Raw genomic sequence first — 27,083 nt, 5'->3', positions numbered from 1 at the left:
AGGAGGCCAGTCACAGAGGGCTCCCCAGCCCAGGTACTCACTGATTGAGGAAAGCAAAGAGGTATCTCATGACCACGATGACCACACGGGGCAGGGTGATGAGGATCTGCTGGATTGGGTGCACCCTGTCAGCTGGGTTCTCCAGTTCTGTAAGGCACAGGGGGTTCGTGGTGCCTGTTACCCTGAGAGCAAGGCAACAGACATTTCCAGGCCCCACACCCCCCATCACTTCAGGGACTAGTCAACATGGCTCTACTCTCAGTTGAGATTTGAGTGAGAGCCAACCAGAACAAGTCAGGTTGGGTGTTAGCCTATTCAGAACCTCTAGTAGCTGGTCTGGAGGACTGTGGAGAAACCTGCCTGGAACTTGAGTAGCAGAAAAATCTGAAGCAGCCAGGGACTTCCAGGAAAGAGCATCCTGCCTGGGGATCAAAGTAGTGACACCAATCCCAGAGTGGACATGTGAAATCCAAAGCGGATGGGTCTAAAGTTTTCCAGTAGAGGAAATGACATAATTTGCTGTATGGACTCAGAGTTTAAGTTTCTGTCACTGGCAACCTTGGAGTTCTGATGACACAGGCAGGGATGGTGATTTAGTAAAGTGACAGGCACCAGCCACAGCATAGGCCTGGCCCACCTCAGTCACTCAGAAAAGAACAGTGCAAACATAGGCTCCTCTTGAGTGACCTACTGACTACTAGATGGCTTGGCACATGCCCATGATGTCATCTGGGATCCGTTCTCAGGTGAACCCTAGAGAGTCAAATGCTGGTATTATGGCCTGGAAAGACAGAGCAGTACCTATGGACTTGGCAACCTGGAACTACAAGAAGTGAGGTCCCGATGCGGTGCTCAGCGCCAACATGCCACATGTTGTCAGTGATGTTTTCCTCACAGAACCCCAGCTTCCCAAAGCCCTCATTCTTCTCAGCAGCCAACATGTCAGAGCTACAGACAGTCTTGCCTGCTTCATCTCCTGGCCACTGTCCTTCCCCAGAGTCTGAAGATTGTCTAGAGCTATGCTTCTCCATGAGGTGCTGTTGCCAAAGCTGGAGTTCTTGCTTCCTGACAAGGCATTGTGTGGGGGTGCATAGCAAATCGAAGTCCATTCTGGCATCAGAACCCACATGACCTGACTGTGGAGGGCACACAAATAGATGTCGCCTGCCTTAAATTTCAATCGATCCCTCTAACTCACCTTCAAGACCTGGCTAGAGGAAGCCTCACTCAAGTTGGACCACAATCAGTTTTTTATGAATAAATAAATTCCACTGCCCCTCTACAAATCCTCTGGGCCCTCCTTTCAGCCAGTCATCTATGGCAGGTAGCCCCTCTGTGCTATTAACTACATTGTAGTTCTTTTTTGTTTTTGTGTTTGTTTTTGTTTTTCGAGACAGGGTTTCTCTGTGGCTTTGGAGGCTGTCCTGGAACTAGCTCTTGTAGACCAGGCTGGTCTCAAACTCACAGAGATCCTCCTGCCTCTGCCTGCCGAGTGCTGGGACTAAAGGCATGTGCCACCACCGCCCAGCTACATTGTAGTTCTTAATGACATTTTTTAAAATGACATTTATTATGCATACAGCGTTCTGCCTGCATGCATGCCTGCAGCCAGAAGAGGGCACTAGATCTCATTGTAGATGGTTGAGAAACCACTATGTGATTGCTGGGAATTGAACTCAGGACATCTGGAAGAACAACCAGTGCTCTTAACCTCTGAGCCATCTCTCCAGCCCTTAAAAATTATTTTTTAAAAGAACTTATATTACTCTGTTAGAGAAAAAAGGAGAAACTATTGTTATAATGAGAAGGTAACATACAAATATGTAACAGTGGGGATATGTTGTAAGACATGCTGAAGGCAGGGACAATGTCAGATCCCATCTGTATCATATCCCTTTAGCATACATACCTTGGTAAATTTTGCTTCATGAAATAGACATGGGAAGATACTAACCATTAGTAATGAAAGATAACAGTCATAGCAGTACACCAAATAAAGGTCACTTAAAATTTAGGCATTATTTTTTAAATGGAGTGTGCTGGATGTCTCTACAATTTTGTTCAAATGACTGCAGAACCTGGAAAAGATGTTGCTGCTATTGATGCAAAACTTATTGCTATTATTGATATATATATATATATATATATATATATATATATATATATATGAATTTTTGGAAACTTTAGCTGTGCTGTCAACTTTGGAAAAAAGTATCCCAGTTTACCGTGTTGAGTTGGCATTGTACAGAAATTAACAACCATATTGGTCTAGAAATGTTGAACTTAATTTTTTTCCATTTGTACAGGGGTAACGCACTGTATTAAATATGTAAGGTCTTATCTACATGGGTTTGATTACAAAAACTAATAAAGTATTCTCTAAATTAAAAAAAAGAAAAAAATTTAGGCATTATATCTGGGATTGCCTATTTAAAACCCCAAACTGCAGTCAACTGGGGGGGGGGAGGCAATGCAACTCTGGAAATCAAAAACACAGAGGGGGGCTGCTACTCAATAAACACAAGGGGTGCCACTAAATTACAGGTAGACTCTGTCTACAAAGGCTTCTGAAGATGAAGCTGGCCGTTGCATTTGGAAGGAGGCTGATGTGTGTAGGTTTCTCTGTAATAAACTCATAGTCCAGGACAGAACAGAAGAGGCCCTCTCACCATGTGACTCTGTCTGGACACTAGCATGACCCATGCTAGGATTGCCCTCCTTATCCATTCATTGCACTGCATAGGACCTGAATTATGGGGACTTGGTCTAATGATGCTGGCTAAGTCAGTGACATGAGGCCCAGACAGGATGGAGCCTTTGTGGTCTGGGATTTAGAGTTTGGCATAGATCTTAAAAGATGACCAGGAAGCAAACACTGAGGAAGCTGATGGACAATGAAAGAAAACATGAGAGCTTAAGCATGCCCTTTCTTCTGTCCTACTCCTGGGACACGTCCTGAATGCCAATATCCCCTCCAATGGTCAAGTACTCTCACGGCTAGCAGTGTAAAGATAATCTCCCAGTAGGTTAACTATCACTATTTCTCTTGTCTGCTGACCTGATCCCTAAACTCTCCATGGATTTCCTACCACTCAAGGGACAAAGCTGTGGGGTCCTTCAAAGACATTCAGATTACTTCTCTTGCTACATCACTGCATCAACCTCTTGCATCATGCACTGCTGACCCAAGTGGTCCACTGTCCCCAACCCTTCCAGGCTTCCCTGTGTCCCCTCCTCTTGGCAGGATTGCTCATGTCCCTCCCCCAGGTCTACTCTGACCCCAGGTTCCTTATGCTTCTCCTCTTAGCGCTGTTGTACCTAGGGAGTGCACCATGTCCACCTATACAACTGGGTCTTTAAGCTCTCTGAGGACCACACTTCTCTCATAGAATCCCTCTCCTGTGCCAGACAGGATGAAGACCCAACCCATCACCATCTACAAAGCCCCATGGAGCAATGGGTCTTCCACCTCGAAAATACTTACTAATAGTGGATATCAAATCTTGAAACCTTTCCTTAGGAAAGAGTGGGTTTTCCAGTCCTCGGAAATACAGTTTTAAAACACCAGCAACTGAATTGATATCTCGCTCGTTTTGGTCGTCCACGAGGGGGTCTTCACCTGTGTGGAGACAGTGTTTTACACTGGTGAGGAAAGAGAATCTCCGATATTAGAAGATACTCTGTTCTCAGATGGAATAAGAGACGACCTGGTCAGCCTGGATGGGAGAGAAAGAGGATGGGACGAGCCTGAGAGCCTGAGCCCCTCAGTCTCCGCATGTTTTAAATTTCCTATTAGAAAATGTTCAAATCCTCAGAAAAGGGGTAAGCATCCAATCATGCTTGTCCACCGCCCCTTACCTGCCCCTCTGCTGAGTCTTCTCTTTATTATATACACCGTGGCTCAAAGATTTGAGAACTTTTGACATCATAACACATTCTTCTCAAGAATCAGGAAATTCTCAGCTAACAATGATAACTTTATCTAACCCAAGAAAGAGATAATCCCTCCAAAAATAACTTCACTCACAGCCCACATGCAAACTCCACCCACTGTGTCTGCCATGGAATTTTGTTTTCAACATATACGAGCTATTTTGAGTTCCCACAATTCATTTGGAAGTTGACAGTTTTTCCGTTTGTTTGTTTGTTTGTTTGAGACATGGTCTCCGTGTATCCCTGGATGGGCTGGAACTTGGGACAATCCTGCTTCTGCTCCCAAATGCTGAGATTTCAGGCATGTGCTGGCATGCCTGGCTTGATAGCTGCCACTCTGGTTTTATAAGTATAAAAAAACTGCAATGTTTTGTTGAGTGCTAAGTTCGTGTTTGATGATGTAGTCCTTTCTGTCTTGTAGAAGACGGAATGGCCTCATATTCTGGCTTTCTCTCATTTTCCTCATGACTCAATTCAGGGTGACTACTTTGGGCAGGAATACAATGACACATATGCCACATGTGCCCTGCTCCTGGTGACACAGAACACTGGGTTAAGGTGGTAACCCTTTTTTCTTCTTTAAACACCACAACAGTATTTTCTTTTACGTTCTGTTTTGTTTTGAGACAAAACAAAACAGAACTCTGTGTAGCCCTAGCTGGCCTGGAACTAGCTCTGTAGACCAGGTTGGCCTCAAACTCACAGAGATCTGCCTGCCTCTGCCTCCTGAGTGTTAAGATTAAAGGTGTGCGCCACTACTGCCCAGCAGTATTTCCTTTTTGCAACAAACATGAGACCTGTGACATGAGATTAGAAGTCCTGGTACTTTAAGCCTGCCTATGAGTCCCTGTGGTCAGCATGACACATCCTGTGGAGTCAGTCTCCAGGGATAGCTCTTGCCTTGTTACACTAGGAGCTCACTGGTTCAGTTAGCCTGGCTGGCCTGTGAGCTCCGATAGCCACTTGTCTGGGTTCCCCAACACTGGGGTTTCAGAAACCTACTGCTGCTCCTGGCTTCTGCATGGATGCTGGGCATCTGAACTCAGGCCCTCATCCCCTCAGGCCCCAAAACCATATTTAAAGTTTCTCAGAGAGAATAGCCATTTTTACCCTTTCCTTCCCACCTTACGCATCACCATTTTCTTTAGGCTGACTTGTCTGCTGTGTTTCCTTCTACAGCAGATAAGCAAATACATGTACAGTCATCCCTACTCACAAGCTGCACATCCGTGGATTCAACAAAAGCTAATGAAAATATTTTAAAGAAAAGATTGCCTCTGAGGGCTAGGGAGATGGATGCCTGGGTGGATTGCTGCACAGCATGAGCTCCTGAGTTTGATCTGTAGACAGATGTGGTAGTGTGTATGATCCAGCATTGAGGAGGGGCAGATAGGAGAATCCCCACAGCTCATAGGCCAATTGCCAAGCTCCAGATTCAGTGAGGAGCTGGGTCTTAAACATGTAAGATGAAGAAGGAAGACACTTAATGTTGACTCCTGGCTTCCATAAGCTCGAGGGTGCCCGAGCACACACACGCATACCACACCACACTAAAGAGATTGCCTGCACTGAACCCATGCAAACTTTTTTTTTTTGGTCTCTCTTCCCTAAAGAATGTAACAACCACTTATATGGTGTTTCCATTGTTGAGCATTGTGAGTCATCTACAGAGGTGGTTGTGCCTGCTGTGTGTGGGTCAATAGAAATGCTACATTTCAGAAAGAAACCAACTTGAGCACTGTTGGTTTTCTACCTTCTAGCGTGCTTCTTGAGCCAGCACTCTAAAGATGGGAGCAGTTGTCTATGTTCTTTACTGACCCTTACTTCTTACACAGAATGGCATTCACTCCTACATAAACTTGTTCCTTAGCTTCAACAACAAATCCTGGAAATCTCTCCACGTTACTTCCCAGAACTCTTCTCTCTTTCTCATGGTGGTGAAGAACCGTGTCACACAGGGAGACCACGCTTCACTCACTTGGCCTCTTACAGGTCTACACTGAACTTAATTTTTAAAGTACAATTGTTTATTTAGTTATTCGTATGTCTATAACAAGGCACACACCTGGAGGGCAGAGGACACCTTGCAGAAGTCGATTCTCTCTACCATAAGGGACCCAGGAATCAAACTTAGAAACAAGTGCCTTTCTCTATTGAGCTGTATCACCAGCCTACATCTGACTTCTTTCAGTCTCTTGCTGTGATAAACACTGCCATGGTGAATGCCCTGCATGTGTGCGTTTGTATTTGTGGAGGCAGGTCTCCTTTATGTTCCTGGAAGTGGGCACATGGGGTCATCTTGGGTGTGGTTTCTCTCCTATACTCAAACCCCTCTCTCTTTGGGGGGGGGGTCACATTTTTGTACTCCTGCTAGTGACATCCTCCTGAGAAGGCTGTCTTCTCCAGCTCTGCCCATGGCATACTGCCAGTCTTTTGAATTTTGTTAGTTGGATGGGGAAATAGGGCATTTCAGAGGAGTGGCTGTCTGCAGTGGAACTGAGGCTGCTAAGCTGGTAATAACCGGGAATTTTCCTGGGAGAGGTGAAAGGAAGAAGAGAGTAATCTAACGCCTTGCTGAAGGCGTTGAGGGAAGGTTGCACTAATAGCCAGAACACCTGTGTGTGTCTGGCAAGCAATGAACAGATCTAGATACCCAGATTGGATCTCTTTTCTCTGCTTTCAGAGGAAGTGGATGTGTGTCATTGGCCGTCTTTCTAGTCACAATGTGTTTGAGTGCCAACCAGAGAAAGTCGTCTTCCATTCCGTACTGGGGCTTGCAGCTTACAGAGCATGAGCCAGAGGACATCTCCCACCTGCCTCCTTAGCTGGCCATGTGCCCAGCCAGAACAACTGTATGTGGCAGCCCAGACACTGGTGTTCCCTAGGTTAACCTCTCAGATGTCCCCACCAAGGAGGTGAGAATGTTTCTCCCATAATACTTTCTTGTGAGAAAAGAAGAAAGAACAAATTTAAAATAATTGCTTGGTTAACATGTTAACTTTCTATATGTGTACATACACAGACATAAACACATAATGCATACACACAAACACATATCACCATAATCATCAGTCATCATCATCATCATTGTCAGTTCTTGCCCATCTTCCAGAAGGTACTCAGACTCTGAATGGCATTACCCCGATGTTCTCTGACATGAGTCCAGGCCTCTGGTCTTCTGCAAGACCAGTCTATCTGAGCCCAAGAATGACAATTCAAAGTTGAAGAACATGTAGATGGCTTTATCTAGCAGGATCATGAGAGCTAATGTTCCAGGTAAGCCTGATGGAAAGCTAAGTCCCACTAATGAATCCTATAGGACTAAACTACAGTGCAGTGTGTCTTCCCAAAGAACAAGGCAGCTGGGAGAGGGAGAATTACTTTGGAATGATGAGAGGCAGAGAAGAACCAACTGCAAATATGGAAGAAGAAAATGGGGATTTTTTTGCCTTTCTCTTTCTTTCCTTCCTTTCCTCTTTTCTTTCTTCGTTCTTCCTTCCAAGGGAGGCTGCACTCAGTCAATCATGTATGGCCATCTTATCCTTACCACCTCTGGGTTATATATCCTTGATTAATTAGGGTGGGAATTTGGAAGGGGACAGGAAAATATATGTTTGATTCCTTCCATTGTATAAGTTGCCAAAAACAAAACCCAAACCAAACAAAACAAAAAAACCCAGTGCATTGGAAAATCCAAGAATTGGGCTATTCTAGAAGCCACTCTTCATCTTCCAACTTTCCTAAGAAGTAGTTTCCTTTATACATAGAAACACGACAAACTTCTTTCCAGGTTCTTCCTCCCAGACACCACTGCAACGTTCCCTGGAGAGTCACCAGTAAGCAATGTAATGTCCACAGGTTGTCAACTTGGCACAGTCAGAGTTATACGGGAAGAGGAACCTCAACTGAGAAAATGCCTCCATACGACTGACCTTAACTAGTGATTAATGTGGGAAGGCCCAGCACATTGTAGGTGATGCTACCCCTGGTAGGTGGTCCTGGGCTGGATAAGAAAGCAGGCTGAGCAAGGAGGACTCAGCAGGAGGCCTCCATGGCCTCTTCTTCAGTTCTACCTCCAGGTGCCTGCTTTGAGTTCCTGCCCTGATTTCTCCCCGTGATGGAGTGTGACCTGAGAGCTGTAAGCTGAAATAAACCCTTTCCTCCTCAAGTTGGTTTTGGGCATAGTGTTTTATCACAGCAATAAAAATCCTATCTAAGACAACAGGGTGTGGGAGGTCCAGGGTGGTAGCTCATGATAACCTGGGCTACCTGAGACTCTATCTCAAAACATAATGAAAAACAGACTGGGGAGATGACCTAGTTGATAAAGTTCTTGCCATATATAAGGACTTGAGTTTGATCCCCTAAATCCCTCTGTGTAAAAACTAAAGTCAAAAAAGTACAAAAATACAAACAAAACAAAACAAAAACCAAAAATCTGTCAGGCACAGTGGTGTGCCCTTGAAATGCCAGTGCTGAGGAGGTAAGGGCAGTCAGGTCCCTGGGGCTTGCTGGCCAGCCATCCTATCCTAGTTGATGAGCTCTAGGCCAGTGAGAGATACCTTGACTCAAAAAACACGGTGGCAAGCCAGGCATTGGTGGCGCACGCCTTTAATCCCGGCACTTGGGAGGCAGAGGCAGGTGGATCTCTGTGAGTTTGAGACCAGCCTTGTCTACAAGAGCTAGTTCCAGGACAGCCTCCAAAGCCACAGAGAAACCCTGTCTCGAAAAACAAAAACAAAAAACAAACAAACAAACAAACAAAAACATGGTGGCAGCACCTGTGGGATGACACCTCTGACCTACACAAGCAGTATGCCTTCCCATTCAAACACCACACACACACACCCACCCCCCCACACACACACACACTCACACACACACACACACACACATTCACAAGTGCATATATATACCTGCACATACACGTATACTCACACAATCACGTAAACACACACAGTACATGGAAAGTCAGGCATGATAACACACACCTGTAATCTCAGCAGTTGGAAAGTAGAGACGGGAGTATCAGCAAGAGTTAAAGGCTAGTCTAGACACTATCTCAAAAATAAAATAAAATAAAGCAATAAAAACTATCAAACACTAAAATGGGTGGGGCCAAAAGCTTTGGAATTTTAGAATCTTGGTGTCTTGGGGTAAATTCAAATATCTAAATAAAAATTCACAGGAGTTGCACATACAGTCTGATGGTGATCTGACAAGGTATCGTTTGTGTAGCTGCATCTGTCCCATGAAGTGTGGAGCTTTCCACTAGTGTGTTACTTCAACACTCAAATGTTTGAATGTAGAACATGGGATTAGGAATGCTCAGCATGCAATAAAAGGGAAAGGGAGAAGAGCTGGATGCTTAGAGGAAAACTATTAAAAAAAAGATCTTGGGGTTTGCCAATTTCTGTGGTGTAAACACTCCCAATATGGTTGATTTCCAGCTACCTTCACTATGTCATGGAATACAAAGTTAAGAAGAGTATGAGCATACAGCTTTTGAAAGCCACTGGGCCAAGGGCCCCTGTGAAGTACTGGTTCTGAGACCTGTGCTAGCCCTGGCTTTTCCTTTCCACAAGCTTGAGATGGTCAGTCCACACTCACCTCTCTCAAAGGAATTCTTGATGTCATTGACTTCAACCTGAGACCCTGGAACTCTGAATATCCCCTGCTGCTGGAGTCCTAAAAAAGAAATAACAAACAAGCAAACAGCAAATGTAAATAACACGAGCCTAGAGTTCATCTGGCTATTGGAATTATTGGTGATTCTCTCCCATGCTTACTTCTTCCTCCTTCCATCTCTTATAGTAGCCATTCTTGGTGACAAGCTCCTAGCTGAAACCCCAAACAGGCCTTGACAAGGAACTACAGCTGGACCAAATACTCAGACACATGCAGAGTCTTGTGTCTGTGAACTTGCTCCTGGGTCTAAAGGAAGATGCTATCAATTTTTCCTTCCCTCTCTCACTTGGGTAACTTCTTGCCTTAAGAAAACCTAAACTTCTGAGTACATCCTGACCTCATTGGGGAAGTCAGAGAATTCGAGGCATATCTCAGTGGCATAGTGCTTTGTCTTGTGGACACTGGGCCCTGGGTTAGGTTCCCAGCACCACAAATTATTAAATACAATAAATTGGTTAGCTGGGCAGACTTGCTCATATTATAATCCCAGTATTTTCAAGGCTGAAATTGAGGCAGGAGGATTTTGCCGAGTTCAAGGACAGCCTGGGCTACAGATGAAAGAGCATGGACTCAATAGAGCCACACTGCCCAAAAACAAAACAAAAAACAACAAAACAAAAAACAAACAAAAAAAACTGAGTTTCTATGAGACAATAGCAAAGTGGAACCCTTGACACCTGGTAGCTCTGAGGATCTAACAGTGATTCACACAATTGCAGGAATCAGAGGGTCTGCCTCTTTCAAATGAAAATTACTATAGACACTGGATGCCTTTCCCTGTCTCAGTTGTTTTGGGTGGAACAATTCTTCATGCTACAATTTATTGTTTCCCCTTAAAAGTAAGGGTTTAGACCAAAAAATAAAATCCACCAAACAAACAAACAAAAAAAGTAAGGGTTTAGTGGACATTTTACTTTTTAAAATGGACATGCTATGTGCTTTGGTTGTTTTCGTTTGTTTTGTTTTGTTTTGTTTTGTTTTTTACTTATTTAAGCCTTTTCCACTGAGGCCAGCCACTAGATGGCCAGGGGCTGACACAACATCTTCTAAAGCATCTTCATGTGTCATGTTCACTGTTAAACAAGGTATGCACTTGCATTTTTAAGTTGTGACATGAGTTCCCAGGCTGACCTCGAACTTACTAGGTAGCCCAGGTCAGCCTCCAATTCTTGGTGACAGGCATATACAGTCATGAGTGTAGCTTGTTTAGAATTTCTACCACCCCTCAGTCTTCTCCCACTCTTCTGGGCCATTATCCCTAACCACCACACTGCCATTCCTTCCACCTACCATTCCCCATTCTCCCCACCCCAGTTGCACGGCTGCTTTCCTTGGGGCTCTTCTCCCTCTTTAGTCAAGCAGCGACCCCAGAGCCAATATCTATCCTTCTTTTAATTAGTTTCATGGCAGTGCCACTCTGAGAAATTATATTACAGTCTACTCTATAGTGACTCAACTAACAGTTACATCTGTACCAGGCATGTATAGATTAATGTTTTACTAGTCCCTAAACAATATGATTATTTCTGTAGCATTTACATAGGATGTGGTCCTATCTGTCTCTCTAGGTGGATTACTGTCTATGGGAAGATTACATGCATGATGTGTAAAAGCCACAGCATTTACACAATGGATCTTAGAGTCCGCTGATCTGGAGTTCTGTAGTGGCCCTAGATCTAATCCCTAGAGATGCTAACGGGTGACGACAATTCTTTCCCTGCTGTTGACTTCCTTGTTCTGAGAATGTTGGCCCTGCAGGAATCATATGGTGCTTGCCTCTATTACTCCTGCATTCCTCACAGCCAAAAGGGAGCCTGTTTTTAGGTGACGGAGTAGTTATACACTTCTGATAACAGCATGGTTAACAAATTCCCGACACCATTCCCCTCATGGAGCTTACAGCCTATCAACCCAATTGACTCTGAGTGAAGACAGAGCTGGAATAGCCCTTCTGTCCATGCTATAGCTGCTCCTCTATGACCTGAAGTGTCCCTCACACAACCTTCCTTCTCTCACCCCAGACACAGATATGCAGAGTCCATGTCTTAGTTCTGAGTAACAGCCATTCCCTGGAGCAGAGCAAGGACAGTATGATGACTTCCAAGATGACTGAGAATATCATTTTCTCCCACAAAAGTCCAGCACCTATTCCACAGTGAGCTGAACACACTGAGCTGTGATGGTGCTTACCGTATAAATTGATGAAGCGGATACAACTCTCCACTACAAGTGGTATAGCTTGTCCTGAATCCTTAAGAAAGAAAACAATGTGAGTTTTATCAGGCATCCAACCATAGGCAAAAGACATCGCAAGCATGATGACCAAGTCAAGCCAGAAGATTAGTACCATGTGATTAGTAGGAAAACAAGCAAGGAACTGCTAACTCTAGTCTCCAGGAATAGTTACCATACAGCCTTCGGTTAAGGGCAGAAGAAGGCATAGCTAGGATAAATTCAAAGAAATGCTCTCTCTTCTTACCCAGCTGGCAAGGAAATGGGCTCAGCTCGATAGGCATACTGGGGGCAGGAGAGGTGGAAGCCAGTGTGTGGAGGTGGCTGGAGTCTGACCTTCAAGGATGACCTGCCTTCTCCCAACTCTGCTTTGCCCAAACTCAGCATCTTTCCCCAGGGCTTGGGGATGAAGAGGCGTGAACAATGAATGCCTCTCCCTATTACTGAGGTGTCTCATGTCAGAACTGAGACCACATTGTGGGTGAAGGAGGTCTGGCCCTTACAAGCCCTGTGAGGTTCTAAGAAGGGAAGGAATCTCAGTCATAACGTTTCAACGTAAATATTCAGATAAATATTTTGCTTAACAGTAAGCATGGTACATGGGGACATTCTGAAAGGTGTTAATATCAGACATTGGCTATCTGTTGGCTGGTCTCAATTTAAAAAGGTGGAATAGGATGTAATTTAAATAGTTGTACCTAGGATGTGAAAGGACATTCAATTACACCTTTCTAGATTAGTCTACAGTTCCTAGTGGTTGGGCAAGGGTCGATTTTCTTTCAGGGTTCTGAAACTGGATGACCTGTTGTTACTTCAGGTCATGGCATTTACAAGACAAAACTTTCCCTTTAAAGGGCCATATTAAACTACTAGCCTCCCCAGAAGGCTAGTAACTTGGTGGGCTCTTGGCTTTGCCACACCCCCCATCTGCTGATGCTACATCTGGGGAGAGGATAGGAGACAGGCCCACCAAGCAACAGGGAAAGTGGACCCTGCTCTAAAAGGCATTGGATTTACTAGTTGCATGGGGCTTTGGGGCCTAGCTAGTAAATACCTGGTTCCTGGTTCGAGCATTTCTTCTTCCTCTGATAACAAAAAAAGAAACAGGCAGCAAAGCAGGAGAAAAAGAAAAGATTATGCAGGAGTAAGATCAGTTAGAGTATGCAGATCCTTCAGAGTCCGTGAATGCCAAAACGCAATGGCAGCCAGCAATGGTCCTGGGGCATTTGCCCAATAGCCTGCCCACGGGGAGGGGCCTCAGCCTTGGGGCCTCCTAGGACTTCTGGAGCTGTCCCCAGCCAGCCTTCCAATAGGCTGCCTAGCCTCTTTCCCAGATATCAGTGATGGAAGGGCCTCTTTCATTGCTTGTCAATATGTAGGAAACGGGTGTCAACATCATTCCTGGATCCATGTCTAGTTGCTCTTCAACACCAGGGATTCACCAGTGAGCAAGAGTCCACTGAAGACCTACAAGGTTAGCCCATCTGCTCACAGAAGGGATCCTTCGTGTCTATTGCAAGCTGCTCCTAGAATTCATCCCTGGAATCCTCATTGTAGGACATATGCTCTATTTCACAAGATCTCCTTAGACAGGATCCAGCAGGTTGTACCAGATTCCAGACTCTAAACACACCCAACACCGTGATAGCCTTCTCTGTGTGGAGTGTGGCTCTGCTCCCCTTCCCAACCTCTTACTGTCACCCTGGCACTGAGACCCTCTAAGAACACAGAAGCTGGGAAGGATGAAGATGAGGGAAAGAATAAGTTGGAACACCTTTGTGACCTTGAGGGTGCACTGAAGCCTTTGTCCCCATGTTGAGAGAGCCTGCCTGATTTTCTGATCATGTGGGCGGTGATTCAAGAGTCTAAGTGGGAACTGAGTCTCACTCTCACCCAAGTTCTCAAGCTGACTAAGGGACAATGGGCCTTCCCAGGGTACAATTACATCTTACAGTTGGGATCTGAGTTGCTATGATGTCAGCTAAGCCCACATGAATTCTAAAACTCAGTAATAGCCTGGTCTAAGGGACACTTGAGATGGTGTCCTAAAATTAATAATCAACCAGGCTTAAACAGTGCCAGGAGTATTCTAGAACATACATGGAACAGCTCATTCTAAGCTCTCCTAAACTCGCAGGGCAAAAGATTGCTCTCATTTTATATAATATAAATGGAGTCTCCTTAAGTCTGAGAGGGGAAAAACACCAAGTTTTTGGGTTTTTTTGTTGTTGTTGTTTAATAAGAGGTTGGCTCAGGAAGAGTCAGGGAGGTTCCTAAGTCTGACTCCACAAAAACTTCTTTATAATTAACTTGGAGCTTCTCTCTTTGTCCTTGCTGAGGCATCATAATCACAGCAACACAGTGGGATTGTTTGACCAAAAATCCCTCCCTAGGCCTGGATTTTCAAAGCTGAGGACTCTGTTGTACATTCAGACAGTATGAGCATTGGAATCGAAACTTCAGTTCTACTCTTGGCAGTTGAAGGAATAACTACAGCTGCTGTCTTTCACTCTCTGGACTCTGGAATCTTTAGAGTAAGTCTGTGTCATATGGAACTTTGTGGGTCTGCTCATAGCAGGTCCACAGCTGAAGGTGTTTAACTTCACTGATTGGAGGTAGCCTAAGTGCAGAGGGAGTATAAAGACATGCTGCTGTGTTCCACAACCCATCTTCTCTTCCCTAGCCAAATGGCTATTGATCCTCCAAAGTATTCTGACATTCACTCCAACAGAGCTGGGTCATCCCTTTGGAGATCTTTCTCTGGGCCAGTTGACCAGGGTCACTGTACCATACTTCTTGCCATTTCATACCTCCAGTGGTACCACAAAGCTGAGCTTCAACTGAAGCTTGTGTGTGACATAGTGATAGTGGTGTTCATGTGTGTGTGTGTGTGTGTGTGTGTGTGTATGTGTGCACGCGCGCGTGCACACATGTGCATTGCACACACGGCCAAAGCTCAACCTTGCATGTCATTCCTCAGGTACCAGTCACCTTCGGTTTGAACTCTCCAATTAAGCTAGGCTTTCTGGGCAGGGAACCACTGGCATCTATCTGATTCCCTTAGTGCTAGGATTCCAAGTGTGTGACACCATTCCCAGCTTTTTAACATAAGTCATAGAGACTGAACTCATGTCCTCATGCTTGCATGACATGCCTTGTAATTACCATGTCATCACCTCACCCCTGTGGAGGTTTTAAGTCTGGTGGACCAAAGTATCCATTCTAACAGGAAGTTTTGGCACCAAAAATGATAAAGGCTATGTAACAGGGTGTAAAGATTAGTCAAAACACCATTGGGGGCATGGTGATGTAGTAGAATAGTAAGATGGCTTCCCAAAGTAACTACCTGATGAGGCAAACCAACACTCATGGAGTTGAACAAGGTCTAAAGTGTTTACCAGGTGCACAGTCAAGTTGCTTTCCAGTCACACTAGGAAGATACTCAGTTCCACTGAAGATATGACTTTCAAAGTGTCAAATGAGAGTCAGTTCCTTCCATGTATACTAATGGATCTCCCATTTCCCAAGATCAGAGAGACTCAGGGGAGGAGTCCCCATCTCAGATCTCACTGCATCTTTCCCTCTTTCGGGGACTTCTGTCCTGCTCCTCTTATTCCTCCCCATCCTTCCAAGCCCCTGGCAAGGCCACCTGGGCCCCAGCTCACAGCTCTCCTTGCTCTGAATTGCAACAGCATGTTCCTGTAGGACTTCCCATGTGCCCCGGCCCTCCCCCCCCCCCCGCACTCTTGGCCCCATGCTAGGCTCTGTAAAGATGGATCATGATCAGCCAGCTCCTTTGCAGCCTGGAGAGTGGCTCATCCGGAAGCAAGGGTGAGTGAGAAAGAAGTACAGGAGAAGACAGAGGGGTGATGAAGAAACAAAGCACTCTTTTGACCCACTACCCTGCCTGCCATGACACACTGAGTGGCTCCCAATGATTAACATAGTTCCTGAGGGCACCTCTGATTTGGGGCCTTCGGTCCTATGAAGCATCCCAAAGGCATCCCACACTGTCCTTGTTCTGGGAAAATCCCTCTTTCTCTTTCTCTAGCTCTTTTGTTCTGTTCTGAGGACTTAGTCTATAGAGGTGGTCCTTTGACCTAGGATGGTCCTGACTACTTGATCTATCCCTGAGGCTGACCGTCTGCATATCTGCAACCCTTCTCTGTCCTCCAGGTCTGGCAGCACCCTGCCAGAGGATAGAGAGCTGGTGTATGGGACAGCCCCTGTAACTCTAAAATCATTACTGATACCACAAGACTCTACCCTTCCCATGACCTACACCAGTCCTCTTTTCTGCAGGTATTACCTTCATTGGCTGCTGGTGGGCTTTCAAATAACTGCTGAAGACCTCTCCTTGTCTTTCCCCAAGAATACATCTTAACTCTAACACCATCTTTGCCTTGCTCGGTTTGATTCTGGATGCCTTGATCTTATACACACTGGAGGTGGGGACAGGAAAAATAAACTCACGTAGCTAAAACACTTAAATTTTTAACTTAAGCTCAATGTCAAGGGTTAACCTGACATTTAGAAGGACTACCTCAATCTTACTCCACATTTCAAGTCAACCACCAAAAGCCAAATTAAGGGGAAGGAACTCTTCTTATGAAAACTCTATGGCTTCCCATGCTAGTGTAGTTGCTTTGTATAGAAACCCATAGGGGCTATCTTTGTGCTGTACTCAGTCTCCTATTGCAGGAGAAGGGGGTGAAGCTGAGTAATGGGGTTTCCTCAACTGCCCTTCAGGTGTTAGGACTGCAGCTCCTGCATCAAGGAGGTCAGCTGGCTGAGACCACTGTGCTGAAGGGCCACCTCTTTTCTGCTTGAGTGATCAGACCCCTCCCCATATGGCTAAGAACGATGAGTGGCCACTTAGGTGCCACTAGTCAGAAGCAGAATTCTCCATTGGAATGCTTCACTGAAGCCAAGAACAGACCGCAGTGAGAAGCTAGCTCTGTGGGACCTGGCTAAGGGGTTGACAGGGCTATTAGCTGGAAGGGACAGGGAGAAGAGAGGCTGCCATTACTTTGGACTCATTCGCGGACTCCACGGCTCCCCAGCAAGTACCTTAATGAACGCTTCCATACTGCCGTTAAAGAGTTTATGGCTATACACTGAAAGAGGCCTAGGTCTCCTCATTTTCTGTGGTTTAGGGGGAAGACAGGGGGGCCTAGGGGAAAATGGAACAAAAGAAATCAAGAAAGCAACCAACATAAACATACCACTGGGAGAGATACTCTTCAAACCCACAACTGGAGGAAAATACAAAACACAGTGGGGAGCCTCTGGCCCCAACACACTGGTTTCCCATGTTCCATCTGAAGGCCTCTGGATGTTTTAGATCTTAGTTTACCCACAATGCCAAGCAGGAGCAACTCTCACAAAACACAAATGCATTCTACATTATGGGGGATGGGATGAATCCAAGAAGCCCCTGCAATGCCAATCAGAGGTTGGCATCCTGCAGACCAGATGGAGAGGGGTCAGCGGAGGGAGGTGTCATCTGTAGCCCAAGAAAGCAAGAGACTTTCAAACATAACCAAGAGGGTTATTTTTCATATTTTTGGCTTAAATCTATCACCAATACCCAACTCCCAATGTACTAGGGGCACTGTCTTCCTAATGCCTCTTGGCATTTCAAAGACATATGACTCATGTTTATTGCATAGATCTGTGAGCCAGACAGCTAGATACCAGGAGGCAAGCTGCAGCTTCTTTAGGATCTGTGGGTGGTCTGGGATGTTATTATCCCACTCATCAATCAAGTACATTTTTTATTCCATTATTACACTTAACCCAGTATCTTCCCATTACACATGGTTCTATTTTACAGAAACTAAAGCCCAGAGAGATTATCAGTCAGACCTACCTCTATTCCCCTTCCTCTCTAAGTCCAGGTTTTTGTTGTTTTTTTGAGGGGGTTGTTTTGTTTTGTTTTTTAATTTCAAGTTATAGGCATGGCACTGGGACATCTTGTCATTTTAAACTGCAGACTCATTTGCCCCATCAGTCCTTGTCACAGAAGTCAAGTTGAAAGTGTCTTGCTTTGCTTTCAGATCTCCAGTCCCTGTGTTCTGTTGTTATCCACAGGGAGGGGAAACCTTATACCACAGTCCACCAGGTACAATGAAATGGCCACAGACACTAGACCCGTGTCCATAGTTGCTCGCCATGCATAAGCCTGGGTTGGCTTATTTGCTCATTTCACTACATACACTGGCCTGATTCAATGCTGCTGGCCTTTAAGGAAAAGTTAGGAGGAAGCACCCTTACCAAACAAGGCAGTTCACTCTCAAATGGTTTGATTCAAACTTTGGGAGCAACAAGTACATACTCAGCCAGGCAGATAATGGTTATACGTGAGAAGCAAAGACTTGTCCCTTCCCCAAGTCTTGATTGATTTCTGTATATGGGCAAGAAACTTGTTTGTTTGTTTCTGAGACAGGGTCTCATGTAGTCCAGGGTGGCTTCTAACTTGTTATGTAGCCAAGTTTGACCTCATACTCCTGATCCTCCTGCCACGTGCTGGGATTACAGGCATGCACCTCCACACTGGGTTTTATGTGGTGCTAGCAATTGAACTCAGGGCCTCATGCACGCTAAGCAAGCATTCTATCAACTAATGTACATCCCCAGCCCACAGGCAAGAATCATATGGGCTGTGGAACCAATCAAGATGAATGCGGGTTGCCCTGCCTCTCTCCCATGGTTTATTGTACTCATGTCCTTTAGCAGTCCAGCCATGCAGGACACTTTAGCCAAGTCCTCCTGGATGTTTAAGTGTTGAGCAAAGGCTGCAAACTCCAGGGCATGCATGGGCAAAGACACAGTTGAGTCCAAATAGCATGCCATCCAATCAAGAAAAAAAAAAACAAAAAAACAAAAAAAAAAACAGCACAACCAAAATTTTGAAGAGAAACAACAAGCAAGATTATCACCAGCCCATTTTGGAGCTGTGCGAATTTGGTTAGCTAAGTCCATGTCATTTCCTTTAAAAATATATTACATCTTTTTTGAGGATGTGTGAAAACGGAGGGGGAAATCTCATACAGTGGATCTGCTTTTGAGTTTTCAAATGCAAAAGCCAAAAAATAAATTGTAAAAAATGTGACACAAAGCCATAGGATGCAAATTTAGGGATTAAGGATAAGGAGGATAGCAATGCCGCCATTTGTTTTGTAGTATTTTGGACTCCATGACCACTTTTTTTTTTTTTTTTAAATCTCACATTACATAGTCTCCTCATGAGCCTGGGAGGCAAAGGAGCCCACAAGAGATTGAGAAATTTGCCCAAGGCCACACAAATGGAATCCATCAGGAACTGGGAGTTGAATGCAGTTCCCCCTATTAGAGGCTCCAGCACAAGTACAAAAAGAGAGTGATCTTGTGGCCGGCCAGAGTGGGGATCTTGGCACAGGTGCTAAAGATACAGAATCAAAGTTCTAGGGCACCCAGTTGGGAAGAACTCATAAGGGTTTCTGGGTTTTGTTTTTTTTAATTTTTCGCAGAGTAAAATAAAAGGAAAAAGGCATAGAGTACGCTTCCCCATTTTCCCTGCCAAATCCAGAGTGTAAAAGAAAATGAAGTCACAATGGCAGTCCTTATGTCCCCCGTGGTGCACCGGGAACTGCCTGGAGTCTCTGACAAGGAAACATAGCTATCCCAACTTTGAACGACATCAAATCTGTATCAACTTACGGGAATGCTGGGTGGGGCACAAAGTGGGGAGCAGGGGGACAGCTCAGCCAAGGAAAGTGGGGCAGCCTAAGCCGTCCATCTCTTCTGCCGCTCAGATGCAGAGCAAAAAAAAAAAAAAAAAAAAGGAAGAAAGAGAGAAGCCGGGAAGACAGGAACAGAGAAAGCCACAGAGGGGAGGGAGAGGAAGCCAGAGACCAATGTCCCCTTTCTGCCTTTCAGCTAAGATGAAAATTAGCATATGCTGGCAACACAGGCGTGGCCTGGGCATCAGTCTGTGACCAAGAGCAAGTGATTAAGAATTTCCCTAAACATCCCAACAGATGTGGGTGCCACACTGATGTTCAAGGGCAGGTGGGCTCTTGGAAGCTGGGGCCAGATATGCCCTGAGCTGCATCTGATTGGTCATGGCATCAACTAGTTCCCCTCTAACCAGGACTAGAGCCTCTTGTCAACCTGGTTAAGGAGGCTGACCCCTCTTCAAATCACAACGATTAACAACTAGTGCTTACACCCACTTTACCATTTTTATCAATTCTTCAAAACACATTAGCACATCTGGTCAGCCTAGGTCCCAGCGCTATGTGATCTGAAGCCGTTCAAAAGTACGGTGCTTAAATGTGAGAAAAGGGCCATTTGGACAAGGGCAAGAGCAACGTGGCTGAGGGAGTCTGCTCTGATGATGGTCCCAAATGACTTGACTGTGTGTGAGAATTTACAGTTGGCACAGCCAAGATGCGGAGACACCACCCAGGTCTGAAATTTAGGACAGGATGCCTAAGTGGGAGGTCTAGCAACCTGAACTTGGATTTTCCAGACCCTAGGCCAAAGCAGGTGAGGAAGACAGTATTTCAGAGGTGTTTACTTTAAAAGAGGGGGGGCAGTGAGCCATGGCCCAATTCTTCTCACTTTGGTGTAAAACAGGGCTTCTGTCCTCTTTGGACTATAGTAACATTCTCCTACCAGAAAAAAAAAGTAAGAAATTCAAGTTCTTCAAAGGTGACCTGCACATCTGCCATTCCACGTATGGGAGAGTCCTTGCCTGTGAGTCATCTTGAGTTCCCAAACTGCCTGGGCCCAGATGGACTCTGGATTCCTGGAAAGCCCTACAGCTCCAGATCCAACATATTAAAATCCACAGCTTCCCAAGCCATTGCCACGCCTACTCACTTCCCTAAGAGCAGGGGAGAGTTAAAGGGTCATCTTCGCTCTTGCCAAGTAGGACAGCTTTTCAGGATTCTGAGCCATTGGGAAGAATCAGTTTGGAAGGAAAGAATGTCACTGGGTCACTGAGCCCCACTGAGTGAGGTAAAAAAGTAGCTCCAAACTAAAAAGTAGCCATACATGATAAAGGACAGACCTCTGGGCCACTGCTAGACTCGTGGTGAAAACTCAGACACCAGGGCAATGCTGGCTGCTTAGGCATCTAAAGCCTATGGAAGGCTGAAAGCTGCTGAGTGAAAGTGTTCACTGGCTCTGGTGTGCTCAGAGGAAGCACAAAGGGAGATGCAGGAGGAGCTAGAAGGAAGCATGAGTTGCCTATATGACTAGCCTTGACAGTCCATCCAAGTTTCCACTGAACATCAAGCCAAAGTATGATGGGCAGTGCACGGGGGTGGGGGGATGGGAGATCTGGGCACATGTCCACGTGTATGCAGCATGCACCTGGCCATCTGTGCACAATGTCAGCCAACCCCAAAGCCTTAACAACTGAGGGGCCAGGCTGGACCTGGATCACCTAGAGGGCAGTTTGGGCAGTGGCCATGTAACAGGTTCAAGAGAAGAAAACAACCGTCCTACAGCCTGCGGCCTCTGCTAGGGCCTTTAGCCACCCTGGAATCAACTACCCTCCCACTGAACAGGACATGTCCCACTGCCCTGAAGCAGCCATGAAAACTCCCTCCCTGTGGCCAGCCTGCTGGAGCGTGGCTTCACCAGTCTAAAGCATAAACAAGCAAGGCCACCTCAATAGCCACTGTGCCCTCCCCAATCACCCCAAAGCCCCCAGAGGTGGTGAAAACTATCCAGCTTCTCCAGTTCCCAGGAGACTACCTTCATCCTACACATCCACCCACCCACCACATCCTCTCAGACCTCAGGCAGCCAGTACAAGGACACAAGATTCTCCAACTCTCACCTGGTTGTGCCGCACTCTGCTCTCTCCCCTGGGGAAAGAAAACAAAATTGCATGTTGATGTTTAGTTGGCTTTGGCTTTTGTCTTAACCAGAGAACTTTCTTTCCCGTAAAACAACAATATCAGAAAGACCTGATATGCTCATCTACAATTGTTCTTTATTCCTGCCTCCTTCCCTGTCTCTGCAGATTTGATAAGCATTTCCTAAAAAGAGAATCACTCTCCTTGTGGTTTCTCACCTCAGTCTGGCTTCTTTAGCTTAGCATAATTTGTCTGCAGTTCTTCCATAGATTATGATTCAGTAGTTTGTTTATTTTTATGGTTGAATAATATTCCATTGTTTCCTTACCCACTTGTCAATAACTACCTGTTGTATAACAGAAGCATTCTAACCTTCAGGGAAACTCCTTCACCAGGAAGGTAAACAACTCTAAGTAGCTTCAGGAAGTCCCTGAAACTGAGCAGATTCACTAGACCCCACCCCACCAGAGTAAATATAAAAGCTGAGAATCCCTCTTAGACTGGAAGCCAACCTACAAAGAAGACTTTTGAGACCATACCAGCTGCCTTGAAGAAGCAGAAACCAGCAGAGATCCCTGGAAGAGGTTTAGAGCAAATGAGATACCTGGAAAGGACACTCTAACTTATTGAACAGCCTGAAGGCTGTACACTATGTTCTCAGTTCCCAGCTTTGTGACCTGTTACCCAAGCTGGGGTAGGACTTGGTGATGCAGCTGTCTTTGAGTAATTTCTGCTTCTGTAAATAACCCCTCACCCATATTCTTGTTAGTAACCATAATAAAACTCATGGTTCACCAAGTTGGACTTTGGTCTGCCATGATAGCCCTATATGGGTTGAGTCACACAACATTGCTCCCCAAAGATCTCATACTTTAAATATTCCCCAAAATGCTTTTCCCATGTCCCCAAGCTATTCTCATCGGAAGTCTTCAACATTTCCGTAAGTGGACCACCACCTGGCCACTTCAGTTGAAAGTCAGAGAATGGCTCTTCAGAGCTATCTGTCCTTCTCAACTTCAATGGCCCTCTTCCCTCCATCTCAGCACCGCCATCTCGCCCTCCTCCCTCCATCTCAGCACCACCATCTCACCCCCTTCCCTCCATCTCAGCACCGCCATCTCACCCTCTTCCCTCCATCTCAGCACCGCCATCTCACCCTCTTCCCTCCATCTCAGCACCGCCATCTCACCCCCTTCCCTCCATCTCAGCACCGCCATCTCACCCTCCTCCCTCCATCTCAGCACCGCCATCTCACCCTCCTCCCTCCATCTCAGCACCGCCATCTCACCCCCTTCCCTCCATCTCAGCACCGCCATCTCACCCTCTTCCCTCCATCTCAACACCGCCATCTCACCCCCTTCCCTCCATCTCAGCACCGCCATCTCACCCCCTTCCCTCCATCTCAGCACCGCCATCTCACCCCCTTCCCTCCATCTCAGCACCGCCATCTCACCCCCTTCCCTCCATCTCAACATCGCCATCTCACCCTCTTCCCTCCATCTCAACATCGCCATCTCACCCCCTTCCCTCCATCTCAGCACCGCCATCTCACCCCCTTCCCTCCATCTCAACATCGCCATCTCACCCCCTTCCCTCCATCTCAGCACCGCCATCTCACCCTCCTCCCTCCATCTCAGCACCGCCATCTCACCCCCTTCCCTCCATCTCAGCACCGCCATCTCACCCCCTTCCCTCCATCTCAACATCGCCATCTCACCCCCTTCCCTCCATCTCAGCACCGCCATCTCACCCTCTTCCCTCCATCTCAGCACCGCCATCTCACCCCCTTCCCTCCATCTCAACATCGCCATCTCACCCCCTTCCCTCCATCTCAGCACCGCCATCTCACCCTCTTCCCTCCATCTCAGCACCGCCATCTCACCCCCTTCCCTCCATCTCAACATCGCCATCTCACCCCCTTCCCTCCATCTCAGCACCGCCATCTCACCCCCTTCCCTCCATCTCAGCACCGCCATCTCACCCCCTTCCCTCCATCTCAGCACCGCCATCTCACCCTCTTCCCTCCATCTCAGCACCGCCATCTCACCCCCTTCCCTCCATCTCAACATCGCCATCTCACCCCCTTCCCTCCATCTCAGCACCGCCATCTCACCCCCTTCCCTCCATCTCAGCACCGCCATCTCACCCCCTTCCCTCCATCTCAGCACCGCCATCTCACCCCCTTCCCTCCATCTCAGCACCGCCATCTCACCCCCTTCCCTCCATCTCAGCACCGCCATCTCACCCCCTTCCCTCCATCTCAGCACCGCCATCTCACCCCCTTCCCTCCATCTCAACATCGCCATCTCACCCCCTTCCCTCCATCTCAGCATCGCCATCTCACCCCCTTCCCTCCATCTCAGCACCGCCATCTCACCCTCCTCCCTCCATCTCAGCACCGCCATCTCACCCCCTTCCCTCCATCTCAACATCGCCATCTCACCCTCTTCCCTCCATCTCAACATCGCCATCTCACCCCCTTCCCTCCATCTCAGCACCGCCATCTCACCCCCTTCCCTCCATCTCAGCACCGCCATCTCACCCTCCTCCCTCCATCTCAGCACCGCCATCTCACCCTCCTCCCTCCATCTCAGCACCGCCATCTCACCCCCTTCCCTCCATCTCAGCACCGCCATCTCACCCTCTTCCCTCCATCTCAGCACCGCCATCTCACCCTCCTCCCTCCATCTCAGCACCGCCATCTCACCCCCTTCCCTCCATCTCAGCACCGCCATCTCACCCCCTTCCCTCCATCTCAGCACCGCCATCTTGGCCCAGGTTCCTATCATCTCTAACTGGAGTACTCGCTTTTTAAGTGGAGTTCCTATTTTACTACAATCTATTCACAATTCAGCAGCCAAAGAAATAGCTTTAAACAGAATGTCACATGTCCCTATTGCTTTCTAGAGCCCCCTGTCACCTGTGGAACAGAATGCAAGCCTCATACTCTATATCCATAAGCCCTTGAAGCTACTGTTAACATGTGCATAGACTCCTTCCTCCTTTGGCCTTGAAGCTCCTGCCAAGTTCTTCCACTAGGCCCCTAGCTTATTTGGAGAGCTTGTCTTGCCCCTAACACTTGTAGGGCTGCCTCTTGCTAGCCTTTTGCATCTCAGCTGAAAAAGGGGACCCAGAGTAGAGCTTCCTCCATGTGAAGTAGACAAGGGTTCCCTTAGAATTCCTCTGTTTCCCTTTCTATATACACACTATCATTGCACAGTCTTTGACTGAAGCTTCTCTTGTTTGCTGCCAGTCTATTGTCATTAAAGAAGCACCATGTTCTATGAGAGACTCACATCCTTTCATCTGGAGAGGTGGTGAGGAACAGGTCTCACGTAGCCCAGGCTGTCCTAAATCTCACTATATAGCTGACACTGGCCTTGGACTCCTGACCCTTCTACTCTCACTTTCCAGGTGCTGGATTATAGTTGTGCACCATGTCTGTTCTTAACATTCCTGAAGCACTAGTAGGTGGCTGAGTTTGTAAAAGTGCTTGTTGCAGAAACATGGGTACCTGAGTCTAGATTCCCAGCACCCACTCAAAAGCTGGGTATGACAGCATCTATCTATCTGGAGCCCCAGCACTGGGGGGCAAATACTGGGGGCCCATGAGCCAGCCTAACAAACAGTAAGCTCCAGGTTCAATGACAGATTCTGTCTCAAAATAGAAGTGGAGAACAAGTGAAATAAACACATTATGCTGAACTCTGGCTTCCAAACATGAATGCAAAAGCAAATGTACCTGTACATACATACACACACACACACACACACACACACACACACACACCGTGCTAACTAAATACCTAGGTTTTTAATATTGTTTGGCACTAAGTATGAACTCAATAAATATTTATTGAATAGGTAAGTGAAGTAAGAACTCCTCTACCTTCAAGATGCTCCTTGATAAATGGATATAATAGCCTACAAACAAGTATATCCTGCAACAGGGTGACGAGTGTCACAACACCAGTGTACACAAAATACCACCCCTGGAAGAACACACAAGCAAAAAGATCAGAGCAGACAGAGTGACTGGCTCCATTCCCTGCTGAAGGGCAGCTTAGATTCCAACCTAGGTGGTCTGTCTTTACATCAGCAAGCCTGGTTCCATTCACACATACAGGTGAGGGAAAGCCTATATTTGCAGTAGAATTTGACTCAAACCCATTGACTTTTAAAGACAGAACTTGGTCTTTAATGGTATCCCTTCCTTCTGGGCTACAGAGATACCTCACTTTAGAATATGCTCCCTAGGCAGGGATGGAGTGCTCAAAGCAAGGAGATAAACAGCATCTCCTTCCCCCCCCACACAAAACTGCACTGACAATGCAGAGGTTCAAGTCCTCGTATTAAATTTTATCAAGTCACTGTGTGATCCTGCATGCTTGCTGTCTTTCTTTGGGCCTTACACCCATTATCCATCCAGGCACTGTGGATTTCACTTGCTGAAAATTCCTATCTAGTGCTGACCCAGGTATCACAAGGTCATCATGGTGTAACACATTCTCACACTGGTGGTGACATTGAAGTAAACACTGGTGTAAACATGCCTACTACCCCGTCCTTCTTGTAAAATTACATATAGCAAGTAACACTTGGTATTGATAAGTGATTCTCTACTATTTATGCTATTTAGAAAGCATTCTTTCTACTCTTAAAAACACAGGTTTATGGTGACCCAGTATGGTGTGTTATACCGACAGCACCCTCATCTTGTGTTTTCTGTGTCTCCTGATTGCTTCATTTTCTCTTGTATTCGATTTAATCTCTTGATGTGATCTCACACATGCATCATATGGCCTAAGGAAGGGTGTAGCCAGCCTTGGTTTGTGTCAGAACTGCTTGTGACATTTATAAAGTGATGGAATTGCCTCATGTGTTTCTCTGAGGATAGCTTCATTGTTACATAATGCCTACATGCAGTTGGCTCACAGCATGATCCAGGGGTAGTCCTTCCCTGTGAGGATGGGACCCCATCTGTCTGTGTGTCACAGCACCCTCCTCCAGCCCTGCCAGAGTCTGTGCTTTGGGATATGTGAGAGACAGTTGGGGGTGGGGAGGAGGTAGAAACGAAAGGTTTAGGGCGTGGCCTCAGATGCCAATACACAGTCAAGGCAGACCCTTCCTACCTTTCAGCTTCCCACCTGCCTCCCAGCTCTCTAGAAACCCACTGGCAACAGCTTTAGAAATGTGGATTGTACTTCTAACACATATCAGAAAAGTTTGTGTTTAAAGCATTGTCCTTAACCTCCAGGGATCTGTGTTTTTTTTTTTTTTTAACATATTATAAAATATAGTTGGTACCTGAATTTGGGGGCTGTTTAGCTCTATGACAGGCCATTACACTTGGGCCTGACAAGGCTATGTTCCATC

The 27,083-nt window shown here is 46.3% G+C and overlaps 1 protein-coding gene across 6 annotated transcripts in view; it reads right to left on the bottom strand.

The window, feature by feature from the left end:
• Srgap3 (SLIT-ROBO Rho GTPase activating protein 3) overlaps positions 1 to 27,083 on the bottom strand; it is a 222,371-nt gene that overhangs the window by 22,094 nt on the left and 173,194 nt on the right. For 5 of the 6 annotated variants that reach the window (XM_035448412.1, XM_027429039.2, XM_027429041.2 and 2 more), the window contains 6 exons: positions 21,689 to 21,716; positions 16,924 to 17,026; positions 11,812 to 11,872; positions 9,544 to 9,621; positions 3,485 to 3,619; positions 42 to 147 (listed from right to left, as the gene is read on the bottom strand). In XM_035448412.1, the coding sequence (XP_035304303.1) occupies positions 42 to 147; positions 3,485 to 3,619; positions 9,544 to 9,621; positions 11,812 to 11,872; positions 16,924 to 17,026; positions 21,689 to 21,716 (511 nt within the window). Of the gene's footprint in view, positions 1 to 41; positions 148 to 3,484; positions 3,620 to 9,543; positions 9,622 to 11,811; positions 11,873 to 16,923; positions 17,027 to 21,688; positions 21,717 to 27,083 lie in introns of those variants that run through there. The other variant, XR_003487614.2, reaches the window with a different exon arrangement.

This window comes from Cricetulus griseus, chromosome 8, assembly GCF_003668045.3.
Source record: "Cricetulus griseus strain 17A/GY chromosome 8, alternate assembly CriGri-PICRH-1.0, whole genome shotgun sequence".
Lineage (NCBI taxonomy): Eukaryota > Metazoa > Chordata > Mammalia > Rodentia > Cricetidae > Cricetulus > Cricetulus griseus.
Note: the sequence above shows the minus strand (reverse complement) of the source record. Positions and strands in the feature narration are given on the sequence as shown.